Genomic DNA, 12828 nt, shown 5'->3' with positions numbered 1-12828 from the left:
AATGTGGAATTCGGATGTTAGGAAAAACATCATCTTATGCCAAAATATATGACAGAGACAACTGCTATGGATATTCAGGAAAAGCCAAAATATTTGGGAAGGTTATATGGAGTCAGATGTGAAAACAATTATTCAAACTGCTGCCAGGGATAGAAGCTGTAAGATACAGACCTTTTTTTTTTTGTGTGGCTTTTTTTTTTTTTAAATGAGGAAACGAGTCATTTTTAAAACAAATATATAGCTTTTTTTTTTTTTTAATATAAATGGAAAGTACATATGCAGTAATACCGGAAATAAACATCTTCAACTCTGGGCTCTTTTTGAAAGACACAAGATGATTTTTTCAAAAGATACAAGATGCATGGATAAATCACATTCATACCTTACAATGTTAAGTAGCAAAAAAATTAAGTTCATAATAAACAATGACTGCTTTTCAGTAGCTTGAAATTCTAGTCATTCATTTCATAATTCTCATGAGTAAAAAAAGGAAAAGCTAATCATGTACCTTAATATTGTCATTTCTGGATTACTCAATAGTATAAACAACTCTGAAGAAAAAAGAGAGTCCTGTGTTTATCACAGGTATAATAAAAATAAAAAGACATTTATCAAGCATAACTAATGTATTAAAAACTGTATTTTAGGATAATGTTTCATAAACACAACTCCAACATTTCTCTTCGGTTCAGGAAAAATAAGAGGTAGGTTCAAGTAAAGTAAGTGCCTATTACATCACTGGATTTTCACTAAAATGTTGGCAATTTATAACAGAAACCACTAGAAATCAAACGTGAGTTTAGGAACTAAACTGAAAAGCTACAGAGCAACTTTGACTAATAAATATCTAAGTCTTAATCACACAAATCAAAACAAGATGGTTGACTACAAAAATGTTTTAGTAAAATAAAAAATATGTTATCAATATTATGAATTTTCTATATTATAACATGTTCCTAAAACTGGGGGCAAGAGGGAATATGAATTATATGTTTATAACTTGGGCCTTTCATTTAAATGTAGGTACCTAATATATAACATTGATATATACTACTACTAAAATGTACTAATCTCCTAGGTTTGTGCTGTCCAAATTGAGAACTGCAGGCTCAAACAAATTCAACAGTGTGGGGGAAATGAAAATATCATTCACCCATGATCAACCTACCCATGTAATTAAGAAATGTCAGATTACTAATAATGCACCCTAGAAGCTTTCCTGATTAAAACAGAATCTGACTCAAGTAGGAAACAAAGGACAAAGAGAGATGCTCTGAAGAAGCTGACATAAATAAGAGGGTTTTGTCTCCTGGTGCTTTTCAAAGTAATGACAGAATAAATAGAATCTTTCAAATAAGTTGCCTTGTGTTGATAATTTAACAGTAATATACTGACAATCAGTGTGCCATTCCAGGAACCAAATAACCGTGCAAGGAAAATGGAAAAGGGCCCGCTGAAATAAATATTATTTCATCACTCCTCCTTATACAAAATTTAAATGGACTACAGTATTTGCATGTCCTGGAATTCTGCCACTTAAGTTCTTCCTCATTCAGCTTCAAGAAAGATAAGGATAGAAGCCCTATACTTATTTGGCTGCTGTAAGATATGTTTTCATGCAATGATTTTCTACTAATGGTTCTACAAGGAAATTTTAAGCAGTCTATAAAGACATTCCAAATACATAAAACAACTCAAGTTTCAAGTTTTTCTGATCATTTTGTTTTGTACAAAAAGACACTTAAGTGTTAAGGAACTGGCATGTACTTGAACCAACCAAAATAAAGATTAGTGATTTATAATTATCACATAAAACATATTTAATTCGAGCAATACATTTTTCAGATTTAGGACTCAGGGCCTAGATGTATAGAAAGGTACTAATAAGAAAAGATAAAATACAATTTTTCTGGCCTTTTCAAAATTGTATGAGCTTATCAAAACTATGATTTTTGACATTTCTATATATATATATAAAATTGAGTCCAAATGTTTGAAATAATCATTGATATGCTCTTCCTTTTTTTGGTGAGAAATAAAGGCCTTCTTTTGCTATACACTTGTAATTCTCGGAGGAAAAGTCACTCCAGAGATTGTTGAAAATTTCAAAAATCATGCTAAAGCAAAAAATTCAACATGTCATTTCTGGGATACTCCTAAAGTTTGCTTCATATTTTCATAAACCACATAACTGATGCCCACAGCAGGGAGCACCTTCATGAAGTTTGGAGTGATGCCTCTGTAAAGTCCTGGGATTCCTTCTTTAGAAACTATCCGTCGAAAGAGGCCAACCATGTTCATCTGTTTGTTTCCTTCTATCATGGCTAGAAAAAAAAAAAGAAGAGAAAAGAAACCAGGGTAATTTAATATTCAAGCATGCTTTGTTATTACTGTCATACATAATTATGATTCCAAATGACATGCGAGAATATAATGAAAGGATAATATTTATTCCAAGGGGCTCAAGAAAGTACCCCTTTATGTAATTCTCCTTGCACGGCACCTGAGAGTAAGGTCCATAATTATAATAACAATGATAACAACGGTTACATGTTGAGTGATTATCCTGTGTTAGATACTGGGCTAGTTACCTTATCCACCAATTCTGTGAGGTAAGTATTATAGCCATTTTATAAATGAGGAATTGGAGGCTTAGAAAGATGGAAAAACTTGGCCTGGTCCACTTAGCTAGTAAGGGGAGAACTGAGAGCCGATAGTCTTTCTGACTCCAAAGTTCACGTACTTTCTCGAGCCCTGCATTGCCACCGCCACACCTCCTCATTAATCACACACTGAAAAGAGAGTAGTTCAATCCTGGGAATTAAGGGGAGCAAGGGGAACACTCTGGGGAACTTGGGAAAATGTAGGGTGCCAGGGCGGTGCAAAAGACCTCAAGAGGCAAGAAAGAGGGTAAGGGGAAGCCCATGTTTCTGGCACAACAAAGACGGGGGGGAACATGCAGGTGCTAGGGGACACTGCTGACCATCTGCGTGGTTATTACACAGAGGGCACCCAGGGGCAGGAGGCGGAGAAATAAAGTGGGGCCAGATTACTACAGGCTTTGAAAGTCCCACCAAGAACCTCAGAATTTATTTGGAAGACACTGGAGATCACAAAGGTTACTGCACAGGCATAGAAGGATCGGAACTTGACTTTAAAAACAACAGCCTTGTGGCCCACGAGAGGACTGAAGTGGAGTTGGCATACGGGAGCAGAGGGATTGCCAGGTGATGCTGCCAATCAGAAAGCCTGGGTTTGAAGTCTAGCTTCACTATTTACCAAACGTATAACCTTAAGGAAGTTACTTAATCTCTCTTTGCCCCAGTTACTCATCTACAAAATGCAGAGGATATTAGTATCAATCCCAAAGATGGCTGTGATGGTTAAATGAGAGAATACATAGTATTTGGTTACTATGTTGCATTTTTCTCTCCAGCCACACGGTCTTTTGGTGCCTCAAACAGTCCCCATTTCCCCTGCCTTAGTGCCTTCACAAATACTTTTCCTTGGGCTAGAATGCTCTTTCTTTTCCACCCATCTTTGCCCAGCTAACTCCCACCTGTCTTTCCAGGAGGAGCTTAAATGATAACGTTCTCAGGCTCCCAAGTAAGGTTTGGGATCCTTGTTCTGTGCTTCCTCTACAAAGCATGTTAATAAGGTTGTTTACTTGTTGATCCTATGTTTTCTCCACTCAGCAAAGGCAGGGACAACATCTGTCTTGTGGACTGTTCTAACCCTAGAGTCTGGCAGACTTTCCAACACCTGACCATGGGGCTCTAGAAGTAGTCATTAAATAATGAGTGATGACTTGGTTGGGGGTGGGAGTCGTTGGTACCTGGAAGAGAGACTGGATATAGAGCTGTAGATACCCAGGGGGCACTATTTAAAGAAATGGCAGTGGGTGAGTGAGACTGGCCAGCAAAAGAGCCAAAAAGAAAAGAAATGCACTGTGGACTCTGAGAAACAAACTGAGGGTTTTAGAAGGGAGGGGGGTGGGGGAATGGGTGAGCCCAGTGGTGGGTATTAAGGAGGGCATGTATTGCACGGAGCACTGGGTGTGATACACAAACAATGAATCATGGAACACTACATCAAAAACTAATCTTGTATGGTGACTAACAGAAAACAATTGAAAAGAAAAGAAAAGAAAAGAAAGTTACAGGCTACATATTTTAAATAGCAATAAAAGCCAGCAAGGCTTAGGAAAAGAGATTACTCAATGAGCTGGCAGAAGAGCCAGGAGGACACAGTGTAATCAAAGCCAAGGGAGGGGCTTCTGGGTGACTCAGCCATCTGACTCTTGATTTCAGCTCAGGTCATGATCTCAGGGTCGTAAGTTCTAGCCCCACATCAGGCTCCCTGCTCAGTACAGAGTCCACTTGGGTTTCTCTTTCCCTCTGCCTCTCCTCCCACTGCCATATGTTCTCTCTCTCAAGTAAATAAATCAATCTTTAAAAAAAAAAAAAAACAAAAAACAAAACCCACCTTGAGCCTGCATGCGTGTTCTCACCAAAGCCAAGGGGTAGCTGGCCAGCTGGCCACAGGTGCTGGATAAAGCACCACACCCCAGCAGCACTACAACTCCTGGGTTTACAGTGTCTTTGGCATAATTATCCAGCCAATGGGACTTCAAGAGCTGCCAGAGAAATAGGAAAGAAGAAAAATAGTGAACAACCAACTCAACAATAGCTCTCACTCAGCATGAACACTTTCTTAGCCACTCTTGTCCTTAGGAGAGACGGACCACATTTCTGCAAGATCAAGGGGTACACTCCCAGGAGCAGCAGTCCCTGGAGGAGGCACCAGCTCTGCAGGGAGCAGAGAGGTGGGGGCGGGCGGAGCTAGTGGGGATCCAGAACACCTGAGTTTTGCACTGGTTGCTCCTTGTCTTCCAAACTAATGTTAAGATCAACAGCACTCCAAACACAGTATCTCAAGAACATTTCTTACACTGAGTATTAATAAAAACAATATAATTCTACTAATTGCATCAATTTTATACTTTACACATATATTTCATTTTGTTGTTTCCCTGAGGTGGAACTATTCTTCCAATTTTAGAAACAAGGGAAAGGAGTCTCAGTGGCATTTTTTTTTTTTTTTTTTTTTTTTTAGATTTTACATATTTATTTGACAGAGAGAAATAGTGAGAGAGGGAACACAACAAGCAGGGGGAGTGGGAGAGGGAGAAGCAGGCCTCCCGCTGAGCAGGGAGCCCGATGTGGGGCTTGAGCCCAGGACCCTGGGATCATGACCTGAACTGAAGGCAGATGCTTAACCAACTGAGCCACCCAGGCACCCCTCAGGGGAATATTTTTTAACAAGGGTGCAGAATCAACGGTATTAGTCTCCAGGCTGTGCCTTTGCCCCGATTAGCCTACATCCTTGTATTTCCATCGGAAGGCGATGATTGAAAGTAACTGTATAAAATATACTAATCCACTTTTTAAATATATGATATTTTAAGTATAAGAATCTATGCTAACATGCGGGGGAAGTAATTGTTATGCTAGTGCAAGCAAAGTAATATACTACCTAAAGCAATCTACAGATTCAATGCAATCTCTACTCAAATCCTCATGGCAATTTTGTTTTTAAAGATTTTATTTATTTGCTTGACAGAGAGAGGGAACACAAGCAGGGGGTTGTGGGAGAGGAAGTAGGCCTGCCACTGAGCAGGGACCCCTTTGTGGGACTCAATCCCAGGACTCTGGGATCATGACCTGCGCCCAGGCAGATGCTTCACTGACTGAGCCACCCAGGCACCACAACCCCATGATAATTTTTGAAGAAAAAGAGAAAACCACCCTAAAATTCATATGGAATCTCAAGGGACCCCACTGAGCCAAAATAATCTCAGAAAAGAAGATTAACTCGGAGGCCTCATATTCCCTGATTTCAACAGATACTACAAAGCAGGGCGCCTGGGTGGCTCAGCCGAAAGCCTCTGCCCTAGGCTCAGGTCATGATCTCAGGGTCCTGGGATCGAGCCCTGCATTGGGCTCTCTGCTCAGCAGGGAGCCTGCTTCTCCCTTTCCTTCTGTCTGCTGCTCTGCCTACTTGTGCTCTCTCTGTCAAATAAATAAAAAAAAATCTTAAAAAAAAAATAGATACCACAAAGCAACAGTAATCAGACAGTGTAGTACTGCCATAAAGACAGATACACAGATCAATGGAACAAAACAGTCCATAAATAAAGTCTTGAATATATGGCCAAATGATCAACAAGACTATGCACTGGAAAAAGAAGTCTCTGCAGCAAATGTTGTGGGGAAAATTGAATATCTACATGCAAAAGGATAAAGTTGGGCCTTTACCTTACACTATGTACAAAAATTAACTCAAAATGGATTAAAGACCTAAACAGAAGACTTAATACTTTAAAACTCCTAGGAGAAAACATAGGACAAAATCTTCCAGGCAATGAATTAGGCAATGATTTCTTGGACATTAAAAGCATAGGCAATAAAATAAAAAACAGATAAAAGAACTTCACCAACTTAAAACAATCAGCAGGGTGATAAGGCAGTTTATGGAATGGGAGAATGTATTTGTAAACCACATATCTGATAAGGGGTTAATACCCAAAATACATAAAGAACTCCGAAAACAACAATTTAAAAAATTAAAAATGGGCAAAGGCAACAGATATATGAAAAGAGACTCAACATCACTAATCATCAGGGAAATGCAAATTACAATTATAATGAAATATCACCTTACACCTGTTAGAATGACTAGGATAAAAAAGACAAGAAATAGGGGCTCATGGGTGGCTCAGTCAGGTAAGCATCTGACACCTGATTTGGCTCAGGTCATGATCTCAGGGTTATGAAATTGAATCCTGCATCGGGCTCCATGCTTGATGTGGAACCTGCTTAAGATTCTCTTCCTTTTCCTCTGCCCCTCTGCCTACCCCGACAGCTCATACACGAAGAGAAGAGAAGGGAAGAGAAGAAAGAAACAAACGAAAGAGCAAGTATTGGTGAGGAATTGGCACAAGAGAAACCTTCATGCGCTGTTGGTGAGAATGTAAACTGGTGCAGCCACTATGGAAAACAGTGCAGAGGTTTCTCAAAAAATTAAAAATAGGACTACCATACAATCCAGCAATTCCACTACTGGGTATTTACCCAAAGAAAATGAAAACACTAATTCATAGCCCTATATTTACTGCAGCATTATTGACAATAACTAAGATATGGAAGCAACCTAAATGTCCATGGATAGATGAATGGATAAAGAAGATATGGGGTGTGTGTGTACATGCATATGCACGCACGCATGCACACACACACACACAGGAATTTTACTCAGCTGTAAATCTAAGGTATTACCATTTGCAACAATATGAATGGACCTAGAGAGTATGATGAGGGTATTAAGTGAAATAAGTCTGACAAAGAAAGACACATACCATATGATTTCATTTATATGTGGAATCTAAAAAACAAAACAAATGAACAAACAACCCTCCCCCCCAAAAAAAGCAGAAGCAAACTCTTAAATACAGAAAACAAATTGATAGTTGTCAGAGGGGAGGAGAAAGGAAGGGAAGGGATGGGTAAAATGAGTGAAGGGGAAGGGGAGGTACAGGGTTCCAGTTACAGAATGAGTAAGTCATGGGGATGAAAGGTACTGCACAAAGGATACAGTCGATGGCACTATACACGTGTCGAACGGTGACAGATGGAAGCTACATCTGCGGTGAGCACAGCGTAACATATCGAGTTGCTGAATCACTATGCTGTACACCTAAAACCAATATAACACTGTGCCTCAACTATACCTCAACCAAAAATTGGCAAAAAATGTTGCCATTTCTCCAAAAAGGTATATAAATGGACAACAAGCATATGAAAAGATGTTCAACCCCACATATTATAAAAGAAATACAAATCAAAAGCATAATGAGATACTGCCTTCCATCTATCAGGATGGTCACTATTAAAAAAAAAAAAGTTTCTTCTATTAAGCGTTAACAAGGATGTAGAGAAATTAGAATTCTTGTGTACTGTTGGTAGGATGAAATAGGGTACAACTACCATGGAAATCAGATTGAAATCAGTTTGACAGTTCCTCAAAAAGCTTAAAATAAATTTACCATAGGACCCAGCAATTCTATGCCTCAGGATATACGCAAAGGAATTGAAAGCAGAGACTTCACCAGATACTCATATACTCATTGCCAATATTCACTGCAGCATTATTCACCAAAGCCAAAAAACAAAAAAAACCCCCAAAACCCAAGTATCTACCAACAAATGAACAGATAAGCAAAATGTGGTATATAGACCAAATGAAATATTATTCGGCCAATAGGAATGAGGTTCTGACACATGCTACAATATGGACAAACCCTGAAAACATTATGCTAAGTAAAATAAGCCAGACAAAAAAAGGACAATTACTATAAGATTCCACTTGTATGAAATAACTAGAATGGATGATTCATAGAGACAAAAAGTAAATTAGTGGTTTCCAGGGGCTGGTGGGGGAAGGGAGAGTAGAGAATTATTTCAATACAGTTAATGGAGTTTATGTTTGGAATCATGAAAAAGTATTAGAAATGGGGGCATCTTGGTGGCTCAGTTAACGGTTAAGCCTCAGTCACATCAGGCTCCCTGCTTGAGGAGGAGTCTGCTGCTCCCCCTGCTTGCACTAACTCAACTCTTGCTCTCAAATAAATAAATAAAATACTTTAAAAAAAGTATTGGAAATAGATTACGATCTATTTGGATGTGACAGGACACTGTGAATGTAATTAACATCCTTGAATTGTACCCTTAAAAATGGTTAAAATGGCAAATATTATGCTACATACATTTTACCACAATTTTTAAATTAAATTTTAAATTCCAAAGGCCACTTAATTGTACACTTTAAATGAGTGAAATGTATAGTGTGTAAGTTATATTCTAATAAAGCTATTTGCATTCCATGTTCCATCCCTTCCCTCCACTATAGAATTATTTCCACCACAGCACAGTTAGTTCCCTTACACTGTGACTTAGCAGCTGGTTTGTCGTCCTCCCCAACCAAAACTTCAGTTTTTATTATTTTATTTTATTTTTTTAAAGATTTTATTTATTTATTTGACAGAGAGAGATCACAAGTAGGCAGAGAGGCAGGCAGAGAGAGAGGAGGAAGTGGGCTCCCCGCAGGGCAGAGACCCTGACATGGGGCTTGATCCTGGGATCCTGGGATCATGACCTGAGCCAAAAACTTCAGTTTTTTAAAGGCAAAAACTGAGACTGTTTGTCAGATTCATAAATTATTAAATGGTTTAAATGGCAGAGTTGATCCAAGATGTGCAGTCTAAGTTGTCTTTTCAGTGCCAGGGATGAATCTGTGCCATCCACATCAATCTCTTGGCTTTATGATGGCAGATTTTAACAAATCAAAGAAAATGTGCCCTGTCCCCTCAAAAAAAAAAAATATCCCTAGTACCATCTTCTAAGCTGAACAAATATATATTACATTATAATTATATAACAATTAACAATTACATTATATAACGTGAATTTAGGCTCTTCCTTAATAAACATAATTAACAGGGAAATCTGATACAGAGGTGACCACAGGCATATGAGTTTCATATTCAAGGTACTTAAAAAAATTGATCAAATAACACACCCCTGAATCTACTTTGAGCGACAAATTATTTCCTGGTATATATGGGCTTCTTTATATAAAGTCGAATTCTAACAATAAGAACTATTTAATTACATTTTCAGATTCAGAAGATTGCTACAGACTTACCTCATACACAGCAAGATCTATACCTGCATAAGGTATGATGCCTAATAAGTTGGGAACATAACCTTTGTAAAAAGCTCCCATGCCTTCGTGTTTCAAAATCTTCTTGGCACAATCGAATATTCCAGAATATTGTCCTGTTTTGCCTACAGCCAGCCTGGTTTTCATAACCTAGTTATAAAAGAATGTAACAAATACTATCATTTATATTAATTCAATCATCATGGAAGTCAAAGGAAGTGATTTTACAGAGAATAAATACCTAGCACATACTGTCTCTCAAATGACTGCCCAATTTGTTGAAGTGTTATCCCTCACATAGAAGGTCTACTGAATTCGGGGCTAACACCAGAGCCAAGAAGATCTGTTTATTGTAAAGAGGATCTGAATGAGGGCACAGAAAATAGCAAATAATTTACAGATGTCTTAAAATTGACTGCTGATCAATTAGATATGGAGGGTGAAGGAAATGGCAGCTTATAGGATGACCCCAATGTTTCTAGCTTGGAACACAGGAGCCGGGCAGCAGGGAGGCAGGACGGTGATGCTATTAACTGAGATGGGGGATGTAAGAAGATGTATTCAGTTAGGATATTTTTTGAGGAGTGTGGCTCATCATAGAAATAACCATATTAAGATGCTTGTAAGGAAAGCCATGTTAATAGGCATATCACAAAGGTAAGGATTAAGAGTATGTTTTGCTTAGATTTTATTATTTGTTGAAAAACCCTTTTTCATATCAATAAAGATAGCCATGTCTACAATACTGTTTTTCTCTAAAGCAAGAGTTGGCAAACTTTTCCTACCAAGGTGACATAGTAAATATTTTATTTAGTCTTTGCAGGTCTAAAACTTCAGGTCTGTTGCATATTTTTAAAATCTTTTTAACCAACTTTTTAAAATGTATAAAGCCATTCTTAGCTCCAGGGCTGTACAAAGTACTCTCCACGTACATGGTTTGCCAATCCCATGCTCTAATGGTAGGATGTCTAGTGAGGATTACCATCACCTAATCAAATCTACTCTTAAATTTATAGCACAGAAACTCTTTGGACAGGAATGGGTGTTATAATTCTTATCAACATTGTAGCAGCTGGTGTTCCCTCCCATGCTCTCAAAGAGTGGTCTGTGACTAATAGGAACAGCAGAAATGACAAGATTGCAGCTTCCATCTTGGGTGCTGGCTAACAATTCTCTCTCCCTCTCATATCACCAGCTTGGGAAAAGCAGCTATTGTGTTGTACGGGTACTGAAACAGCCAGAGGAGACGGCTCCTGAGATAAGAACCTGACGTCTCCAGCTGTAATAGCCAGGGAGGCCCAGCAACAAACATGAGAGCAAGCTTGGAAGCAGACCCGTCCCCAGTTGAACTTTGCCTTGATTGCAGCTCTGACCTACACCTTGACTCTAGGCCTAGAAGACCCCTGATCCAGGGGTACCCCATGACCCATAGAAACCGTGAGATAATAAAGGCCTGTTAAACTGTTAATCTGGGGATGACCTGTTACCCAGTGATAGATCATGAACTGAACACCACCAACACAGTCAGGCTGCACAATGGTACTTACCTCCATGGGGTAAATAATAGTCTGTGCGGTTGCTCCGGCCAGAGAACCAGAGATAAATCTCTCAAAGGTTCCTATTTTTTGTCCTTCCTCAGTAAGCAATTTCTTGTACTGTATAAATACATTTAAAAGTGTCCATTAAAACCTGCTATAGACTGAGTCATGTCTCTCCCTCCCAGCAAATTCTTAAGTTGAAGCTATAACCCCCCACTGTGATAATATTTGGAGAAGAGGGCCTCTAGGAAATAACCAGGGATAGAGGAGGTTATGAAGTTGGGCCTGTGAAAGGATTAGTGTCCTTAAAAGAGACACCAGAAAGCTTTCTCTTCCCCACTCCCTTCCCTTGTTTTTCTTTCTATACACATGTGTACTAAAGAAAGACATATGAGCACACAGCATGAGGGTAGCCATGTGCAAGTGCGGCAGAGAGCCCTCAACCAGAAACCAAGCTGGTCACCCATTGGTCTTGGATCCCCCAGCTCCAGAACTGTGAGAAATGAATTTCTCTTGTTTAAACCACCAGTACAGTATTTTGTTATGGCAGCCCAAGCTACATAAATACCAAAACACAAGTCAATGCCTAGTAATCAGTTGACAATACAACAACGTTTTTCCAAATGTATACACTGCATTAACAATACCTAGCAGAAAAGAAAGCTCAGATGCTAAGACATTCAGTTTACTGGACAGTGGTTTTTCAACTTAGATTTCCACAGAACAGATGTTCCACAGATGGGACCCAGTCACTCCTTTGCTAAAACATAATAATAATATTCTTTGCCAGAAAATAGAGGGTTGATAAAGTATTCACAATTTTTGGATGTTTTCCTCATAATTTTTCTTTTCTTTAAGATTTTATTTATTTATTTTTATTTGACAGAGATCAAGAGAGAAAGAGAGAGAGCAGAAGCAAGTGGAGCAGCAGGCAGAGAGAGAAGCAAGCTCCCCGCTGAGCAAGAAGCCTGACATGGGACTTGATCCCAAGACCCTGAGATCATGACCTGAGCCAAAGGCAGATGCTTAACTGACTCAATCACTCAGGTGGCCCTAGTTTTTCTTTTTTTAAGATGAGTTTATTCTCACCAGTATAAATAAAATAAGTGACAAACATTAACAGAACAACTGAGAAAGACATTTCTGTAGGTAACACTTAAAATAACACATAATTACACATCCACATCAACCCCAGAGCCCACGTGGACCAGCGGTACTAAAGCAACCAACATAGCCAATCGGGCTGAGGGGAAAATGGGACCCCAATGCTGGCAACATATCAACAGACAAGGATGTTAGTAGCATGGGCTGTGGAGTCAGGGAGACCTGGGCTGGAACCCCAGAAACACGTGGCCCTGAGCAAGTTCACGTATGTGTTTCCTCATCTGTGGTAACATCTATTCTTGCAAGATTGCTGAAAGGATTAAATAAGATAATGCATATAATACAGCATAGTGCTGAGTACATGATGAATATTCAGTAAACGCTATTAATATTACCATTCTCTCCT

The 12828-nt window shown here is 38.9% G+C and overlaps 1 protein-coding gene across 2 annotated transcripts in view; it reads right to left on the bottom strand.

Moving 5' to 3' along the window:
* Positions 1-221: 221 nt before the first annotated feature.
* The window catches only part of LOC101687699 (calcium-binding mitochondrial carrier protein SCaMC-1), a 49541-nt gene continuing 36934 nt past the window's right edge, over positions 222-12828 (bottom strand). For both annotated transcript variants that reach the window (XM_004777509.3, XM_004777508.3), the window contains exons 7-10: positions 11328-11435; positions 9763-9930; positions 4486-4636; positions 222-2324 (exon numbers count right to left, since the gene is read on the bottom strand). In XM_004777509.3, the coding sequence (XP_004777566.1) occupies positions 2140-2324; positions 4486-4636; positions 9763-9930; positions 11328-11435 (612 nt within the window). In that variant the 3' untranslated portion in view covers positions 222-2139. The remainder of the gene's footprint in view (positions 2325-4485; positions 4637-9762; positions 9931-11327; positions 11436-12828) is intronic.

The sequence above is a fragment of the Mustela putorius genome, unplaced genomic scaffold, assembly GCF_011764305.1.
Source record: "Mustela putorius furo isolate JIRA1106 unplaced genomic scaffold, ASM1176430v1.1 tig00000585_pilon_pilon_pilon, whole genome shotgun sequence".
NCBI lineage: Eukaryota > Metazoa > Chordata > Mammalia > Carnivora > Mustelidae > Mustela > Mustela putorius.
This window is presented reverse-complemented; position numbering and strand designations above follow the sequence as displayed.